Source organism: Pogona vitticeps, chromosome 1, assembly GCF_051106095.1.
Source record: "Pogona vitticeps strain Pit_001003342236 chromosome 1, PviZW2.1, whole genome shotgun sequence".
Classification (NCBI taxonomy): domain Eukaryota; kingdom Metazoa; phylum Chordata; class Lepidosauria; order Squamata; family Agamidae; genus Pogona; species Pogona vitticeps.
In genome coordinates this window covers 213,845,586-213,865,687 of record NC_135783.1, presented here as the reverse complement: position 1 = coordinate 213,865,687, position 20,102 = coordinate 213,845,586, and the positions used below count along the sequence as shown (strand labels likewise).

The following is a 20,102-nucleotide window of genomic DNA, read 5'->3' as shown; positions in this document are numbered from 1 at the left end:
GCTGCCTGTATAGCAAGGAATCTGTCCCTAAACACAGCAGGGAGCCATTTTAAATACCCGGTGGCCATTTTGAAACCACCGATCAGCCGTCGTTTTGCGAAGAATTGGTTCCCAAAGCAGGGAACCGATCATCGCAAAGCGAAATTCCCCCATTTAGACCATTGTTTTGCGATCACAGTTGCGATTGCAAAAAGATCGTCATTAAGCAGATTCGTCGTAATGCGGGGCAATTGTAAAGCGAGGCACCACTGTATTTATTTTCTATAATCTTATAATACACTGTAATAATTATATAATTATAATTCTATAACATATATTGTAATATATAATATTGTGAAGAAAAATCCTGGTAGCATACATTTATGTGGCGAAAGCTGATAACTTTTCAGATTCTGTCAGTAATATTTAATTTAAATTAATTGAAAGCTTTCTATTTCCCTGTTTTATGTTCCAAGGCTTCCTTAAGTGCTTTTTACCTTGGGGAGCCTTTGGGAGCTTCAGGATGGAAATTTACATCAACAGGATTTTGGCCTATGTATTTATAGATATATACTGTATTAGAGATAGGTGTGAATCAAGAAAATTGTGATTTGTTTTGATCCATGATTCATCAAGGTCATGAATTATGAATTTATGATTTTTTCCCTGACAAATGATGACTCAATTCCTTTTTTACCTTAAAACCCTATAAAATGCCCCCCCAGCACCTAGATAAACCAGATTCTCAGGGAAGCTTCCCCTGACTCTCCTCTACAAGCTCTGCAAGTTTGGTGATGTTTGGCTTTCGGGCATCTGAGTTATACAACCACAAGGAGGGCCACCCAGGAAAGTTTTCCCTTAGGCACCTAGAGATACCAAAACTACAGAGAATCTTCTACTGACTCTCCTCTAGAATCTCTCCAGGTTTGGTGAAAATTGAATTTCAGAATCCAAGTTATACACCCACAAATGGGATGCTCCCAGGAAAATGTCCTTTAGGAGCTGGCTGGGGGAAACCCAATCTTCACCAAACTTAGAGGGATTGTTGAGGAGAGAAGCTTCTATATTATGATGTCTCTAGGTGCCTGGGGGCAGCTTTCCTGTGTTTGTGGGGGGGCTCTTTGTGAGTGTATAACTCAGATATCTGGACAGAAGAGTCAGAGGAAGCTTCTGTACAATTTTAGTATCCCTATGTGCCTGAGGGGCCGTTTTGTAGCCAAACGACTCAGTGAATAAAAAAATCACTAAAAATTTATTGATTCAAAAATCAATAAAACTTCATTGATTCATATTCATTGGGTGCATTGATTTGTACAAATATGAATTGAGAAAGTAGCAATTTTGAATGGATGTGATGATTTGTTTTTTAATTTGTACTCATCTCTAATATGTATGTATATACTGTATATACTAAATATATGTTATACTGTGTGATGTATTATTATATAATATGGTGTACATATATTATGAATAATATATAGTTTGTACATGTGTATGTGCATGCATATATAAATCCTTTTCTGTAGTTATTCTGGCAGAAGGGAAATGGCATAACTTGGAGTGGCATTTTGAAATGAACTTTTCAGAGTAAGAACCATGAAATAAAATAGAAAGAAGTCATTAACTAGTTTAATGAAGCTTTTCCATTTTTTTTTCTTTATAAGCAAATCATGATGAAGTAGTAAAGATTTTTATTTTTTTTCCCTTTTAGCTTCATTGTTTTCTCTTTGGGCAATCTTACAGTATTGCAGCCAAACCTGAAAAGTATTGTGTTGAAGTAATGCTCATATAACTGGAAGCAGAGGCCTATATAATGTTGACCTGTTATGTGCCACCAAGTCACTTTTGATTAGGTGTTTTGATACGCCAAGATAACCCCCCTCTTTTTTTCTTGTTAAGGACAAGAAAATACTGTATGAGAATATTTATTGCATGATTACAGTCTTGGCAAATGTTTGCTGCAGCACAAGTTACTATATACAGGGTCACACAAACAGTAATGATATCTTCTGTGAATTCTGGAATTGGAAGGTGGAGTTCTTTCTTTTAGAATTACTTACTTGTCTGTATAGAAGTATATGTTTCCATGACACAACTGCACAGCATGATGTGTAGGTTGCCACAGTTGCGTGGAGTGTTTTTGCACTATTACTCTGTGTTTCTGAAGGCACCCGTCTTGTTATGGAGATGTTCCATTGATCATAAGGAGAGCAAGCTGTCATCTTTGTGGGTAAAACGAGGAAATTTGTTATTCAGAAAAATCCAGCTGTGCTGAATAGAGACCACAGGAAAGTTATTTTTGGACAATTCTCAGAATCAACACTTGTTATTATCCCTATCTTTTCCAATCTGGATTATGAGTTTCATGTATGTTGCCATTTTTAAAAAAACAGGTTCTTTGGTGTTAAAAAAAATAACCTAGTGACGTTCCTATTCTTAAATATTTTGAGGAAAGTTAAATTCTTGTCATAAGAATATAAGAAGAGCCCTGCTGGATCAGGCCAAAGGCCCCTCTAGTCCATCTTCCTGTATCTTACAGTGGCCCCACCAGATGCCTCTGGGAGCACACAAGACAACTAGATTCTTGTCGTTTTCTTTCAGTTAATTACTATTTTTACTTGTTTCATTAAAGCTTTAATTTTTTCCCCCTTGGTTTATTTTCGCCCTCAGATCAGGAACGTTGAAACGAACCAGTGCTTGGATAATATGGGACGTAAGGAGAATGAAAAAGTGGGCATATTCAATTGCCATGGCATGGGAGGAAACCAGGTAAAAATGCATCCTACCTTCAAAATAACTTCTAAAGTATTCGAAGGCTCAGCATATGTGACCAAACATGACATTAAGCCATAGTTTATTGAGTAAGGATTTAGCTTTAACTTGATAGCATACATCCACTTGGTGTTAATTTATGCCAGGCAAGCTGAGTGATGTCATCATCAAACAACAGATATCTTTAATTTAGTAGAAGCTTCTCTCAATACCCTTTGATTTGTAGAGCAGGGGGTTGGACTTAATGGCCTTATAAGCCCCTTCCAAATTCACTATTCTATGATTCTGCTGCTGAAATATGTTCTGTCTTAGGAATCAGTGCCATTGTATCCAACTGCTTTCTGTGAACAAGCCCTCCACCTGCTTTAGTAGGGGCCAAATCTGGTGTGCTAGTGGAATTCGGACTTTCTTCCCCCACCCCCACTCCAGACCATCCAGAAGGACTTTGTTGTCCTAAAAACCCACTCCAAGTTTCCTGGTCCTCCTGGGCATGTAGCTAAGAGCTAAGCTGCTTGTGGGAAATGCAAAAGGGGAGTAGATCTCGCTTTCTTATCTGTAGAATTAGCTTCCTAAGGTGGAAACACACCGTTGTTTTAGCCTCATATCTGGACAGATTTTCCATGTTCAGTTCTTTGAGCCTTCTGTTAATTGGCAGTTTCTGGTTCTCTGCTCTGACTTCCAGACATTTGTGAATTATTGCAGAACTGGTGCATAAACAATTTTTTCTGTTCCTATAGCTTTTCACTACTGACTGGTTTTTTTTTTCTCCTCCACCAGTTTGGTTTAGAGCAATGAATGAGCAACAGAAGAAGGAAATTTGTGTATACCTTTAAAGGAACAACATATTAATCTAAAGCAGGCAGTCTTGCAACTAATTAGAGACTAATGAAATTATGCACACTTTATTTTGTTGTTTGGGATTCCATAGATCTTGCAACTAGAAGGAGTATGAAAACCCAAGTGGGAGTGTGATTTTCACTCTCTAAGTAATATTAACAACCACAGGCAATGGTAAATATGTAATAGGCTGCTAGATAACAAAAGCACATTAATGGGGGGGGGGAGTTAGCCTCTATGAACTGTCCACAAGGAAAGGTTGCTGTTGTGTTCCATATAATGTTATGCACATGCAAAAAATTGCTTCCTCCTTAATAATTAATTCCCATAAGTTCTTCTTCAGTGCCACATTCAATATGACACTGCAAACTCTATGCCTATGTGCAGCCTTGCAGAGGTGCAAAGTATAAAGAACATTTGAGGTCTTGCAATTTGTTCCCACACAGCCCACTGTCAATTATAATGAAACCAAAATAAGCAGGAGCTGAGTGAAATGGCGCTCAACTACAGTATAGTCAAATTGTTTTCATTTCGTTTTGTCTTCCTAAGTTCCACTTTCCATCTAATGCCTTGCTCTGATTCAAATTATGCAGGAGGGAGAATTTTACCAGATGTGGCTTTTACCTTCACATGCTTTTGCTCTGGCGAGGTGAGTCACCTTTGCTGAAATTCTCCCTTCTGTTCAAATTTAAGGGAAAGAGGTCTTCTCGGGGTTTATTGCTGTAAATCTAACAGCAGGCACTGAAATACAGAAATGATAAGAAAGGAATTGTGGCAAATTGTATCCTGTTTGCTTTGTTGTGATTAGAGATGGGGGTATTCGTATATGAATACCCACTCACAGGTGGACATAATGAGGGTCCAGCCCCCTGGGGCCGGATGGTCCACTCACCAATCCACCACTGCCATGGCTGCCACAGAGCCTTCCAATGGATCCGAAGAGCGCATTCAGCTCGCCACTCCTGGCAGGAGGTGGGACGACAAGCCTCTCTGCTTGGTAGAAGAGTGGCTTGCAGAACGTGCTCTTCAGATCCATTTGAAGGCTCTGCGGTGCCCACAGCAGCGGCAGATAGGTGAGTGGACTGACTGGACCCAGGAGGCTGGACCCTTGTTATGTCCACCTGTGTGGGGGTATTCATATATAAATATGAATACTCCCATCCCTAGTTGTGATCTATTTGCTAGTCACTAATGTGAAAACACATTTTATACATGTATAATTTCTGTTTAACCATACGTGAACATAAAGAGTTTGAGGGCATTATAACAAAATATTAGAACATGCAAAACTAAAGTAAGCTTCAATCTGCTTTTCATATTTTCCTTTGGATAGCACCCTAATTGGTAACCTCATATGATTTGCATGAATTTGCTAATTGATAATGCAATCAGGTTCAATTTGCACACTTTGTCAATTTGCATCCAGCAATTAATTGGCAAAGGCTGCTTCCAACAATTAAAAGAAAGCACTTTCCCTGTACCTTTGATTAGAATACAGTTGAGAGGAGCATGCACAATAACTCTGGAGCGTTGTGAATTATTAAAATAGCCATCACATAGTTATGCGCAGTGAAGTCATAGTAACCTTAACAGGGCTGTGACGTCCACCCTCGTGCCCCTTGCTTGACCTTCAAGCCTCAGAGCACACGAAGGCAAACACTCTCTTCTTTTACGCTTGCTGCCACCAGGTGATCTCTAAATCACCATTACTTCAGAAAGATTCAGGTCCACACTTCAAGTTCTTTTAAATAAAACTTTGGTTTATTGATTACAGAGATTCATAAATATCTTCAGTAGCTAATCACCTCTATATTTCCCAAACTACACACTCTGTTACTCTGTCTGGCTTTTCTCTCCTGCCTGACTCTTACATTTCTCTAACTGACTGACTCTGACTGACTCAGGCTCCGCCTCTTATAGCATCTTTCTCTGCTCCGCCTCTAAGCAATATTAATATGCATGAACCATTTCATTACATAATATACATGAACCATAGATCTAATAAATGGAGAACGCTACAAGGGCTTTCAAAGTAAGTGAGATATTTAAGGGGTGGTTTTACTACTTTCACTGCCCCAATCAGTTTCCATGGCTCAGTCCATCACCTTATCTAATCATCACATAGGTTGCTCCAATTTGTGTTTTATATTTCTTCTGATCAAACCCAATATCAATTCCAACTTGCAGTTTAAATTTCATATTTAATTTCCACCCTTTGATATATACGTATAAATCCTTCTTTCTGTCTCTCTCTTTCTGTCACATTGTCATTCCCCACTGCAGAAAAGAATGCTTCAAAACAAGCAAGAGGGTTTTATTACACCAAGTGAAATTTATTTTTCTTCTAAATTAAAAAAGAGGGTGGATCTCAGGAACATTTATTGTAGTTTAATTAGGAACAAATCTTATTTTTAAGCTGCAAAATAAATATTATGCCACCTGCCTTCTCCACTCATGCAAGGATCTGCCTCATCTGTGTGCCTCATGTAGGCCTGGCACTGATAGACTGAACATAAGATCGCTGATGGCTGTGTATAAATATGTACTGTGGCAACTAACTGGTTGGCAGTCTCAAAGAGAATATTGTATTTGCAGGAAAGGGAGTAAAAAGCCACATCGCTTTTAGCCTTTCCTTTTAAGAAGGTCCTGTAAGCAATAGGTTCACAGGAAATACATACATTTAATAATAATAATAATAATAATAATAATAATAATAATAATAATAATAATAATAATAATAATAATAATAATAATAATAATAATAATAATAATAATATAATTTATTGTCATTGTAAGTATATACACAGTATACCATACAACAAAATTCACAGACACCCAGAGACCAGACACATGCACACACATAACATTCCCCAAACACTCCCCACCCACTAGAAGTCCCCCACTAAAAATACAAACATGTACACCTCAGGCCAAGTAACACAGTCCAACTAATTATTCACTACTGGTGGTCTTTAAGCTCATTATTAATTGCAATTATAGCTCTAGGATAAAAACTATTTAGAAAACGTGTGGTCCGAGTCTTAATTGTTCTATATCTTCTGCCAGACGGTAACAGTTCAAAAAAGTTATAAGCAGGATGGGAAGAGTCTCTCAGGATGCTGTGTGACTTCCTCAGACAGCGGGATGTGAAGATGTCATCCATGGTTGGTAGCTGGAGCCCGATGATATTCTGGGCAATTTTAATGGTTCTCTGTAGAGCTTTTTTGTCTGCTACAGAGCTACTCCCAAACCATGCCAGAATGCCATAAGTTAGGACACTCTCAATGGTGCTACGGTAGTAGGACAGAAGTAAATGCTGTGATAAATTTAACTTCCCGAGCATTCTCAGGAAATACAGCCTCTTCTGTGCCTTCTTTATTAGCATGTTGGCATTTATAGTCCATGAGAGGTCCTCTGAGATGTAAGTGCCCAGAAATTTAAAACTACCAACTCTCTCCACTTCCTCACCGTTTATGTACAGTGGTAAATGTACATTTCTCTTCCTCCTAAAATCAATTATGAGTTCTTTAGTTTTTTTGATGTTAAGTGTGAGATGATTTTCTTTACACCATAGTATCAATCTTTGTACTTCCTTTCTATAAGCAGACTCATTGTTTTTATTTATGAGTCCCACCACTGTCGTATCATCCGCAAATTTAATAATTGCATTGGTGTTATATAGTGGGGTGCAATCATTGTAGTACTGAATTGTGGCTAATTGTGTAATTTTAATTGATGTGAGTCGCCTTGGGTCCCCTATGGAAAGAAAAGCTGGGTGGGTGCTTAAAGTGCCACTTTTTGTGTCAAATACCCACAAACTTCATTATTAAGATTCTCTGTTTGGAGCTGATTTTAAAGGCATATGACTGTATCCACACACTAAGATCAGCTGTGAAGGCTTTCTCTGTACATATTCTCCCCTTCAGTAAGATGAGTTAGGTTAGGTGGGCAGGGCCTTCTTGGGGATAACCCCACGGTTAGGGAAGGGCTGTGCATCTGAATTAAGCATGGCCCTACAGTGCAGGCCTTAAAACAGTGTTCCAAATTATGATACCTTTCCTTAGAAATGTATTTGTTGGCTCTTAGTCCAAGATAGCAATAATGTACTTCTGTGATTTGATGCTTTTAAATGGATCTTAAAATATGTCATCTCATTCTGTATACTGCTTAAAAGACCTGCTATTCTTTGAAGAAACATGCTGAGGGGGAGCCTTCCACATATAAGAGCATGGCAGAAATAACCATTTCCTCCCTGTAGCAGCCCCAGCAGTTTCCTGAAAACACTGCAGGAGGAGAGAGCAGGGACCCTACTGAATAATGTGGGAAGGATCATTGAAAATTGGGTGGATGTACTGTATCTTCTATGCAGTGAGCCCTTTCATCCACAGTATAGAAATCCAAAGTCTAACCCATAACTTGATTCATTAGACTTAAGCTTTTAGTCAGGGTCTACAAATGGGATGGGGCTGACATAGTATTACAGACATCACAGATAATTGATTCGGAGGGCACATGAGCAGATATTAAAGAGAGGTTCTAACCTTGTGCATCATGGTAGCTGATGATGATATGGTGAGCCATCTATTCATGTAAAACCCTCATTTATGTTTACTGTTGCAATGCCTCCATTTCATCTGTCTGCTTTAAAAAGTACAGGAACAGGGCTCTTGGATCAGATCAGGAGGTCCAGCCAAAAGTATTTGTTAGCCTCAGACCTCATGGAAATATGATTCCCTTAAGTGGCATGCTTCCGCTTCATTCAGGGGTAGGAGTATTCTCTAAGAAACACTTTTGCTGGTATATACACAAGAAGAAGCAGTAGGAAAGCTTCTTCAACAAAGCTAACATAAATAGGTATTAGAGTAGGCCCACTTGAATTAATAGAACTGATGGAGGAGTTGACTCACTAGATCCTCTTTGATTAAATGAACCAACTCTTATGTAATTTACAAGTTCATGTAACAATTTGATCAGTCTTATTTCGTATAAGCTTTTATGGACTGAACAGTGTAGGAGGGATTGTTGAAAACTAGGTGGAGATCACTAATATTAGCTGGCTAAATAGCTGAGTGATTTAAATATTTGGCTGTGGAGCCAGTGGTTGGGAGTTCAATTCCCCATTGTACGTCCAGGGAGAAGAGCCAGCCTGTGTGGCCTTCGGCAAGCTGCACAGTTCCAGGGTGGCCCCGAAAGAAGAGACTGGAAAACACTTCTGAATATTCTCTGTTCTCTACCTGGCTTATAGTAACCCTGAAAAAGGGTCACTATAAGTCAGAACTGACGATGCCACATGATGATGATGATGATTGATTTGGAGGGCAGTCATGGCACAGCTCATGCCCAGCACATCAGGTTCACAGTATGAAGTGGATTATGTCCTCAAAGGTTTGTGCCAGATAAAAATACCTAATCTTTGAAGTGCTGCAAGACTATTTGTTGTTTTGCTGCAACAGATGAAAAGGACTGTCCCACCCAAAAATCTGGGTGTGCCCATTCTAATTTTATCATTTCTACTGGACAACTTTAACAACGCACAATGAGAACTTGTGCCACATGATTGTTATCACTGCAGTCAATTGTCTGACAGTTAGGCTGAAGTTAACATTTTGATAGTGGTGGGTTTTACACCCAACTGGCCCTGGTACCTTCCCATTATTGCATTAACTTTTTTCCCCAAATACTAGTAATTTTTTTCAGAAAACAAACTATAAAAGTAAGCAGCAGACTGGTTTATACCTATATAATGACATGTTGTATATACACAGCTCCTTGAAGTTCTTGCGTGATTTGCATGATCTTTATAATAATGTTACAAGGTAGATGATCAATATTATCAGCAGATGGGACACCGAGGCTGGAAGAATAATGGCATGCTCAAGATTAGCATGTTCACAACTAAAATGAGATTTGTACCAGAGATTTAGTGACTCACATTATGTATGTGTAACCATTAAGTTGCAACAGCTAAACCATTATATTGCACAAGAACACAGTGATAAAATGCATGGAAATTAATATTACGAAACAAATTCATGGCATCTATTTTTGTTGCTAGCACATTTATATCATCTTAATTGTATCTCTGTTAGAATTAACATTCATGAACTCTATTTGGATATTCATTTTCTTGATTAAAACATCCTAAGGGCTTGCACTTGTTTAAACTCTACCCTTAATTTATTTTATCCTCACACCAAATTCCAGAGTTAGAAATGTTTATGTACTGTTCAGTTACTGCAATTTTCTGACCTTGTAGTATTTCTATGGTATCTGAATCAATGGAATTCCGCTAAGTTCTAATCACTCACATTGATTTTGTGGTATTCACAGTAATTCCAGTTTCCTGCAATGTCCTTCAATATTTTTCATCCTTGACTCAATCAAGGTTGGATTGCCTCATTAATTAAAGACTTATGATGAAGATTGACCTAATATCAAAGCTAGATGTCTTTTCTCCAATGGTTCCCAGCCTTGGTCCCTCAATGTTCTTGGACTAAAACGCCCAGAAGCCTTCACTAGCTGTGCTAACTAGGGTTTCTAGGAGTTGGAGTTGAAGAATATCTGGGGACCCATGTTTAGGAAGCATTGCTATCGTTGATTTTCTGTAGGGTTATTGCTGGAAATTTTTTAGGGGGCAATTCTGTACATGGCTACTCAGAGATTAGCTCTACTGAGGTCAATTAGGCTTATTCCTAAATAAGAATATGTAGATTATAACTATAATGATTCAGTGGTATATTTTTCAACATGGATGGGCTACTAAAGTGCTTTATACTGACTTTGAGATATACAGTAATTTATAGGATTTTGTTTGTAATATACTACAGCCACACAGAACAAAATAGCATTTTGATCCTTGAAAACTCACACTGAAAGAAAACGGATACTCTTTAAGATATCATAGCACATCTTCCTTTGCTTTTTTCCCCTTCCTTCCCCCACCATATAATTCTTTTCCTTAAGAAATTTTGTGTTTACTTAGGGTCAAAGTTAAGGTATAAGAAGTGTGTGTCAATGTGTCCCTATGTTGAGTGAGGAGGAAATGTTATTCTGTGTTCTGAATTCTTTTGCTTTGGGGTTTCAGCTTCAGTCACTACTTTTACTTAAAACTGAAAGTCTTTTGGCTGGGGTGTGCAGAATATGTATATACACAAAAACAATGCCAAAAGAATCTTTTATGAATGTCAAAATAATCTTTTAATTCTTCCAGGTGTTTTCATATACTGCTGACAAGGAGATTCGCACAGATGACTTGTGTTTGGATGTCTCTAGGCTCAATGGCCCTGTGATAATGTTAAAATGCCACCATATGAGAGGAAATCAACTTTGGGAATATGATGCCGAGGTACCTATTCAAATACAAATATTGTATTATTCAAATAGATTATGAGAAGAGGAGGCTTACTTTCATTATGCATATCTAAACAGTATTGCTGATATGAAGCTAATAAATCAAAATAGGTGCAGTTTGACCCAAAATTAATTCTTTATGCTAAAGTTGTGTAGCTTGTTATAGTTTGGTAGGAAATCTTTTGGGCAAGGCTGTACTTAGTTTTTTCTGTAATTTTCTACAGCAGTGTGAGCTCTTCCCTTCTTTTCTAGTTATCCAGAGAAAGAGAGCTTACCTTACAAACCCTCACCTCACATGTATGTGGCATAAGATATTTAACTCATTCCGCATAACTGGCTGAAATGAATCAGTAGGGATTTGGTGTGTCATCTCCATAAGTTCCATTTATTCAAATGAGCATATTCTAGTTGTGACTTACTACACTAAAGCAAGTGACAGCTAAAGTGGGCCTATTGAATCAATAGAACTTATGAAGAAGTTGACTCAACAAATCCCCACTGATTCAACGGGTGTGTTCTAGCATAATTTACCATATTAAGCTACAGGATTTCAACTACTAAATACCAACCTTTCAGATTGCATCTTAATAAATAAATATTGTAAAGAGGATATATCCTGCTTTATTGGGTCTCATATTTGGGACAATATACATATTATATGTTCAGGAAAGTTCTTCAGGTTCAGAAAGTATTCAAAATATTTGTCAGTTTTCTAACTAATACGAAGTGAAGCGAGGAAGTTCGAAGTGGTACTTAAATCAAATCAGGGCTCTCTAAAGCCTAAATATTTCTTTACTATTTTGATTTTAAAAGCTGAATTTTAAAAAATTTAAACACCATTGAGTCTCACTGGAAAAATGAAAGTACTACTTTAACAGAACCAGAAAAAGCAAAGCAAATGGGGATTTATTTATAGCTTGTATACGAATGAAAAGGTCAGGCTCTTCTAGAAACTCCGATCCTGGATTCCCTAGGAGGGCTCAGATCAACCAGATAAATTCCTTTGCCCTGTGATTGGCCACTGTTTTGCATCTTGATAGGGCAAGGGATAGCTGTCAGTCTGTTACAGGTTGCTATTTGCATTGTTTTATCTTTGGTAGGGTGGGTATGTATTGGAGAAATGTTTGTTCCTTTCTTTTATGGAGCATTACACTTTGGTTGATTATCTGCCTGTGCATGAATGTGCCAGAGATGCACTGAGTTTCTCATGTAGACTTTGTATAGAATAGGTCACAGTAGCATTAGGAATAGGGACTATGCTGATTTTGTGCCTTTGTACCTATACTCACCCTCATTTTATACTTTTTTAATGCCAGCTGCTAGCTTTTACTTTTGCCGCACATTGGTTTTTTTTCTTTTTACACAGTGCTTGCCTGTGTTCCAGACAGGGTGGGTAGCAAATGTGACTCACAAGACAGTGGTCAGTTCCTGTGGGCAGTGAAGCTACTAACAGTGGACATTTCTTTTTTCATCCAACAAATTTGAAAGCCCTTTTATCTTCTTGATTTTTATGTTTTCCTACTATCCATATCCTTACAAAAAACGTCTGAATGCATAAGTATGAAATGGAAGTGGATGGGCTGCAAATCAGCTCAAGGCAAGCTGCTTGCTATTTGTAAGACTGAATTGAATTTGGATGAAACATCAAATTGAAGAAGAGCCAGTTTCAGTTATGTAGACAGTATCACACCTTTGTTCAGGAATCTTTTCATTGTTCCCTCCCATGAGAACATTGTAGTCACTCTCTCACATCAGATCTAGAAAATACAATATGAAAGCACATCATCTCCATTTACCACCGTAATGCATTTTTTGCTGGCCAAACTGTTCAGAAAGTCCTGCTTCACTAGAGCCTGATGCTCCATTGGTACTGGGTGAACAGCTGTACCTTGTGTGTGTGCCCTGGGATCTGTGCTAGTCTCTTTATTGGTTTTGGGTACTGTGGAAGGTACTATGTTTGCCTTATAAACCTATAAATGACTTGAAGCCTTAATATGGTCAATACGTTTTCTCTTAAGCTCAAAACAGATTGAGGATACATCCTCTGCTATAACTCTTATATGGTTAGAAAATAACATTGCAAATAAAAGTGTTCTCGGTAGCTGGTGGCAGAGAATGCTGATCTGCACTAGAGCAGCACTGGAGAAGTTTTCTAGTTCACACTGAACTAGGCTTATACTGTAATTTTTGCAATTTATTAATTTATACAGCTATATGATCACTTGTTCATTAGTTCAGGAATGCTTTCATTTTTAAGGGAATGATATGCTGCCATAAAATATGCACCATAAAAAAAGATGGCTAGATCTATAATTCCACACTTACAAATACTATTCCAGCAAAATATAGGGAATAAAAAAAAATACTGTACAGGTTTTAGCACTCTGAGCAACTACCAGTCTATGAGATGCCATACAGATTTCCCATCAACAAAGAGAAATATTTCATACAACCAGGAATTATTAAAAGGTTTTTCAGTCAAGCTACAAGCCTATGGTGTGTCATCAGGCATTCCTTGAGGCACTGCGGTTTCTGGATCTATGAACCTACCTCATGTGTTGACTAGTCAATTGGTGAGGAGAAAATGCTGTATTTACATTTATGAATTCACCCATTCACCATACACTTCTGGCTCATTGCTAATGCTTGGGGTGCTCCCATACGGTCTCCCTTTGATATAGTATCATTTTCATGGCATCTATCCATGTCCAGGATAAATGTGCTTTTTCAGGATATGTTTGTCTTATACAACAATGGTTCCCTTGTCCCACCCATCATGTAATGAATCATTTCCCAAAATGCCTGGGACCTGTTTACTAAATAGGCCTTTGTTTATCAAATAAGTCTTTCTATTTAGATAGCTACTTAAAAAGAGGGGTGAGTGTTTCAAAAGTACTGTATTTAAAAGGTAGAAGACACTCAATATTTACAGATCATAGCTGCAGGTGTTATTTTTAAATGATTTCTTTTTCCTAAGAAACTTCAGAGCATCCAGAATGAGAACATTGACCTTACCCAAAATCACAATACTTGACAGAGGTATAGGAAGAGGATAAAGAAGGTTTTCCCACCCATATTTATTGGAGTGTTCTTTGGGGGTGCCATAATCCCAACATTGATGTTTACTATAGATGGGGGTATTCATATATGAATACGAATGTCCCCCCACAGGTGCAGATAGCTCGCGACCACTCACGATTCTGCCGTGAGCTCTGCAATCTGTTCCTATTGCTCCATTGCTCGCGATGGATTAGCCACTTCTGCCAGAAGGCGGGATGACAAGCCTCTCTGCTAGGTGGCTAATCCATCACACGCAACAAAGAGATAGGAAGGGACCACGGAGCTCGCAGCAGTAGCGGAATCGTGAGTGGTCAATCTGGCCTCAGGGGGCCGGACCCTCGTTATCTGCACCTGTGGGAGGGTATTCACATTCATATACAAATACCCCATCTCTAATGTTTACCATAAGGCAAAACAGGAGCTTAGACTAGACATATTTTGGTGCAAAGATGCAACCTTTGATCTCAACTAGAGATGGGGGTATTCGTTTACGAATATGAATATACCCCACAGGTGGAAATAACGAGGGTCCACCATTCCACCACAGACGCGTGCTCAACAGAGCCTTTCTATTGTGCCGTTGTCCACAATGGATTAGCCACTCTGCAACACAGCAGAGAGGCTTCTCATCCGCCTCCTGCCAGGAGTGGCTAATCCATCGCGGACAATGGCTCGATAGGAAGGCTCCGTCGAGCGCGCGTCCGCAGCAGAATGTTGAGTGGAACCCTCCTTATTTCCACCTGTGGGGGATATTTGTATACAAATACCCCCCATCTCTAATCTCAACCAAAGAAGTACAGTATTTAAATGAAGCCCAATGATAGCCATTTATACAGACATTAACTTTTAAAAGCTCCAGAAATTGAGTTCCAAGATTGGTTTGCTCTCGCCTCTGATTCATAGAACCCAGGATCCCTTTGGCTTTGCCATTTCAGTCTCTCCAAGGACATCTGGCTGCTGTACTGCCCCATTGCCATAATTTATAATCCTGAACTTGTATTAGAGCAAAGACAGAAATAGATTAAACATTTGTTTCGGTTTAACCAGTCTCCTGCACACTTCACCAATAACAACAATGAATGAGTTCATTCATGCAGGTTCCCATGTACACCCATAGTGGCTGCCACCAGTAAATCTTCTGATATAAGTATCATGAAAAGGAACAAAAGAAGGTTTTATGCTGAGGGATCACACTTTTTTCTTGCGATGTTAGAAAAATAACTTGTGGGGTGAAGACAAGCTATGATTGTCAAGTGTTCTATGGCTGATGTGAATAGATCTTACCAGTGGTTATTTATGTAAAGATGCCGGCTGCAGTTATTTTTAAAAATAAAGTAAATAAGTAGTTGTGTGCTGTGAAGTCAATTCCAAGTGCCCCCCCCCCGCCGGGTATTCTAGCTATGAAGCACTCAGAAGTGGTTTACAGATTCTCCTTCCAGTGGGCACTCCAGCACTGTGCATCTTGCCCGAGTCTGAACCAGTGACCTTGACCGACTCATTACAGCCCTTAAGAGAAGACATTCTAACAAAGTACTGGGGAGGGGGCATTTTAATGCCAATGGCCTGAACGTGGCACTAATTAGGCAAAATTGATTAAACTCTTGGGCAAGCTGGTGCACGGCCATTTGTGCAATCGGTGATGTAAAATGGGCTACACAAAACAGAACTGTTCTGGATGTAATACTTGCTTTGAACATGTAATTAACTGGCTCTGTATATATTCTCTAATTCACGGAAAAGCATTATTTAAAAACAAATAATACAGGCAGTTGCCAAAGCCAAAAAAATGGTATAAATGTAGGGCAACATTGAAGAGGAGACATGCCTTCGTCTCATGCAGCAGAAAAATAGAGATATTTTAAGACAGAAACTACTATAAAACTGGGGAGTATCATCTAGTAATGCATAATTTATTTATTTCTTCTCTAAGACTGGTTTAATTAAAATGCAGATGTTATATGTTTTAATTGATTGAGAAACAAACAAAAGCTCATTCAGTCAATCCACTTAATTTCAAAAATTGGGTGATAATCATATAAATACCGTACTAAATTAGCAGCAGCATGTGCAGAAACGATTTGATAATACGTATGTTTAAAGTAATCTAAAACTATGTTTAGAAGAATCTGAACAAGGTCATAGAAAATGGTGCCGTTTTCTGTAACTGAAAATATGCTCAGCAGTTGTTTTTGAAGAAAATGTTATAAAATCTTAGAGAAAACAATGTAAAAAAAAATCAGGTTTTGCCATTAGGTGGAGCCAGTTAAAAAGAAATATCACCTTGAATTCTTCTGTTTGAATATTTAGGGGAGCTCTGTGAAGAGCTCTATGAATCTCTGACATCTTTTTTTGTTTGTCAGATTCTTTATTGTGTTTTCTTATTATTGATTTGCATTAGCAAAAAAAATATTTTGGCTTATGGGAATATTTTACTGGAAAATCAAATTACATTTTTGTCAGGTTGCATGTATTGAAATGTCTGCTTAGTTGTGGAAATGTTTCTTTCGCTTTAGCAGCAGTTGTTTTAAGTCTTAGCTTTTCTTATTGTTTGTTTCCCATGGATTTTAAAGAAAGATTGCATTTTGGCTAAATATCCAGCTTGGGGATATTTGGTACGCTCCTTGAACTCCTCTATTACACTCTTTCTTTTTTCCTTCCTTCCTTCCTTCCTTCCTTCCTTCCTTCCTTCCTTCCTTCCTTCCTTCCTTCCTTCCTTCCTTCCTTCCTTCCTTCCTTCCTTCCTTCCTTCCTTCCTTCCTTTTTCTTTTTCTTCTATTTCATTTTGCATAGAGATGTACTGTTAATATTTCTCTTTATATTTACTATTCTACAAAGTACAAATGGCTAAAATGGCTTCACTCTCCCAGACATGACTCCTCAGGAAAGAAACACTTTAAAATCCCTATGTTGCACATGTGAAAGCTGCATAGATGTTTAACTGTTGTCTCCTAAGTAGCTGTGTGGTATAGCAGTTAGAGTATTCTGCTGGTTCTTGAGCACTATAGGTTCAAGCGCTCGTTTTCTTTTCTAAGTTTGTTTTTAATTACTTTTTCATCTGTAATTCATTTTGTTTTTATTGTTAAATGGAGTGAAGGAATGAAAGAAAGATAAATGGATCAATTAATTAATGGCCGTGAAAGTCACTGGATGATATTGGGCCAGTCACTCCTTCAGCAAGATTCATCGTAAAGAGATGTTGTAATGGGAATGTGAATAAGACCATGCCAATGCTGGAATATTTCTCTAGAACAACTGGCTGACTGAAGGAAAAAACAGAGTGAGGAATCAGATAGAGAAGATGTTTTAAGGCAGCTCTGCTCAGGCCATCTAGCTTTTCAGGAAGCATAGTTAGAGTAGGGCTACCTTAGATCTTTCTCCTGTCTGTCTGCCAGCTCCTCACTCTTTTTTGTTTGGCCAGCTGCCCCAGCACTAGGGCATCAAACCTAAGAAAGAAAGAAAAAGAAAGAAAGAAAAGTGGAGGGGGGGAAGGAAGAAGAAAGCAGATCCAGGCACCAGGTGTGCGGAGGAGAAATGCTGCTATAGGAGGCTGGAATTATGTGAAATACAATGGCTGCAAATCCCTTCGCATTGAATCAATCAATCACATCACCTGAATCAATTTGAATGCATTCAATTTTTTTAAACAAAGAAGAAGTCCCAGCAGTGGATGGAAAATCTACAGAGCTTCAAACAGATTCACGTTGGCTTTTACAATATGCAGAAAATGGAAAATAAGGTGAATGAGACCATCCTAATCCTGCCTTCCGGCTTGACATTGTGACGAGACAGCAGCAGAAGAATGGAGCTCCATCTCCTGAGCTGAACTCTGACCTGTTTTGAACCCCCAGGAGGTTAAAACCACCCCAAAGAGGTGGTGAATTGGCGGAGAAGCCTGTTGATCACAGGGACGAGGGACAGCGGTTACCCCCATTTTGATCCGGGAAACTCCCCAATCAACCAGCAGGTGGAAACAAGCAGCTAAATAACTCGTTTGCAAGTCATCAGCAGCTGGCAATAGAGAAGTGATAAATCAGCTAATTAACATCGTTGTTACTTCTAGGTGAGATAATATTTCATAACTATACTGCTTTATGACTATTCCTGGAGGAGATAATCTCTATAACAGAAATAAGCTTCTCTTACCCCTATCACTTATAGAGCAGCAGTGAATCTGGAGAGAGGGAAGGGGACGCAAAGAGATGCAAAGAAAACAAATTGGACACTAATTAGACATTTAATTATACTTAAAGGAAGGAAGTTTCATATTACTTTGGCATTTGAAATTTTAAAAATCTTTCTCTTAAAATCATTAGTAGCTAAACAACTCTGGGAATTAAACTTGTTAAGTTATGGCTATCTACAGTGTTGGCAAAAAGCCTAGAACAATGACGCTGAACACTATATGGCCGTCTTAAGCCTATAAATTGTTTTGACTTCCCTTTTGTTTTCTGAGAACTGACTGAAACATAGACAAATTAACCCTTGAAAGTCTAATCCTGCCAAAATGGAATTTTTAAACTGCATCTTAACAAAGACAATTCATCTTGGAATATATATCTGGCTAATGTGGACCCACGTGGACTAATAAAAAAATTTAGATGTATCCTGAATTCTGAACCTGGCTGGAACACAGGCTGGGATAGAATTAATATTGGAATGGACCACATCTGGGGATGGATTACAAAAGACATTAGGGCATGAATACAAACATTGAGTGAACTGGATTGTCACTTTACATCTGAGATGAGATTCAAATTTAACCCTAAAGATGATCAAACTATTAAAGTGAACTTATTGAAGCAATTATTGATAGAACTGGATTGATTACTTTAAGCAACTTGAGATCTTTAACTTGGAATACAATTGACATCTTGGGACATAATGTTACAACAAGGAAAATTTTGAGATGAAACAAAATCTACTCTTCAAGCAATTTTAGAAATAGTGAGATCCCACAATGAAGAGGCTAAATCATTCAGTGAGCAGTTAAGGCAGGATTATATTCATCAGGAGACAGGGAATAATGAACAAGGAAATGTGAGGGTGGTGGATGATGTATGCCAAACAAAGGAGGGGCTGGAGGAAATCAGAGGAGAAAATTTAGGAGATCTAATTCTAACCATGGAGACAAGGGGAGTTGTAGATGTGCTAAGGGAAGATAAGGGGAGAGAACCAGCTGATTTAATTAAAAATAGCCTGGGAGATCTATTGGAGGTAGATCAAGTGCATAAAATGATCTCAGATGATACAAGGGATGGCAGAATTTTTAAAGAGCTAGGAATAAGAATTGGGAAAATACAAACAAGAGAAGGGGTTACTTAGAAAGATGTAAAGGAAAAATATTAAGGTGGCCCTCAACGTTGAAAACATGTATACACCTAACTTCTGGAATTGTAAGGGAACACATATATTAGAAAAGGGAATTAAACTGAAATAAGGTATCACTAATCAGGGTAAAGGCATAACATAGTGGTTTCTAAGGTGAAGTGAAACATATAGTATTTAATTCTCACACACACAAACAAATTTATTAAAAATATTTTTAAAATTTTATTTTTAAATCATGACAGTCCATCATGTTACAAGTAATAAAATACACGGCTTAACATAGTAATCTATCCTCATCTTACTTATTATGTAATTTAACTATTGTTCATTTGCTGTTCCCCATATTTCACAACATAACATTTACACCATTCCTCATTTCACCTTAAACAAATATTGACTAACAATCTAAATGCTCCAAATTGCTTTCTAAACCACGTGTCTCATCATTTATTTTATTGGCATATTTTAATAAAGGGTTCCAGCTTTCGGTGAATTGACTATGCCTTATTTCTTCTCTATATAATCTAATTTTAGTAGTCATTTTTTCCATCAACATTGTATGCTATATCTTATTTGTAAATACGTGCAATGAGGGATCTTGGGCATTTTTCCAATTTCTAGCAATCTCAGATCTTGCTGTGCCTGTCAGATTTGCTACAAATTCTTTATTTTCATGTTTCTCATTTCCCCCTGTAAATATTGAAAATAACAATAATGTTTCACTCATGTCTATCTTTTGATTGGTCAGTGTCTCTATCCATCTAATTACTTCACAT

At 38.0% G+C, this 20,102-nt stretch overlaps 1 protein-coding gene across 3 annotated transcripts in view; it reads left to right on the top strand.

Moving 5' to 3' along the window:
• GALNT13 (polypeptide N-acetylgalactosaminyltransferase 13) overlaps window positions 1-20,102 on the top strand; it is a 249,949-nt gene that overhangs the window by 209,843 nt on the left and 20,004 nt on the right. For all 3 annotated transcript variants that reach the window (XM_020797089.3, XM_020797088.3, XM_020797087.3), the window contains exons 10-11: window positions 2,650-2,748; window positions 10,799-10,933. In XM_020797089.3, coding sequence (XP_020652748.1) covers window positions 2,650-2,748; window positions 10,799-10,933 — 234 coding nt within the window. The remainder of the gene's footprint in view (window positions 1-2,649; window positions 2,749-10,798; window positions 10,934-20,102) is intronic.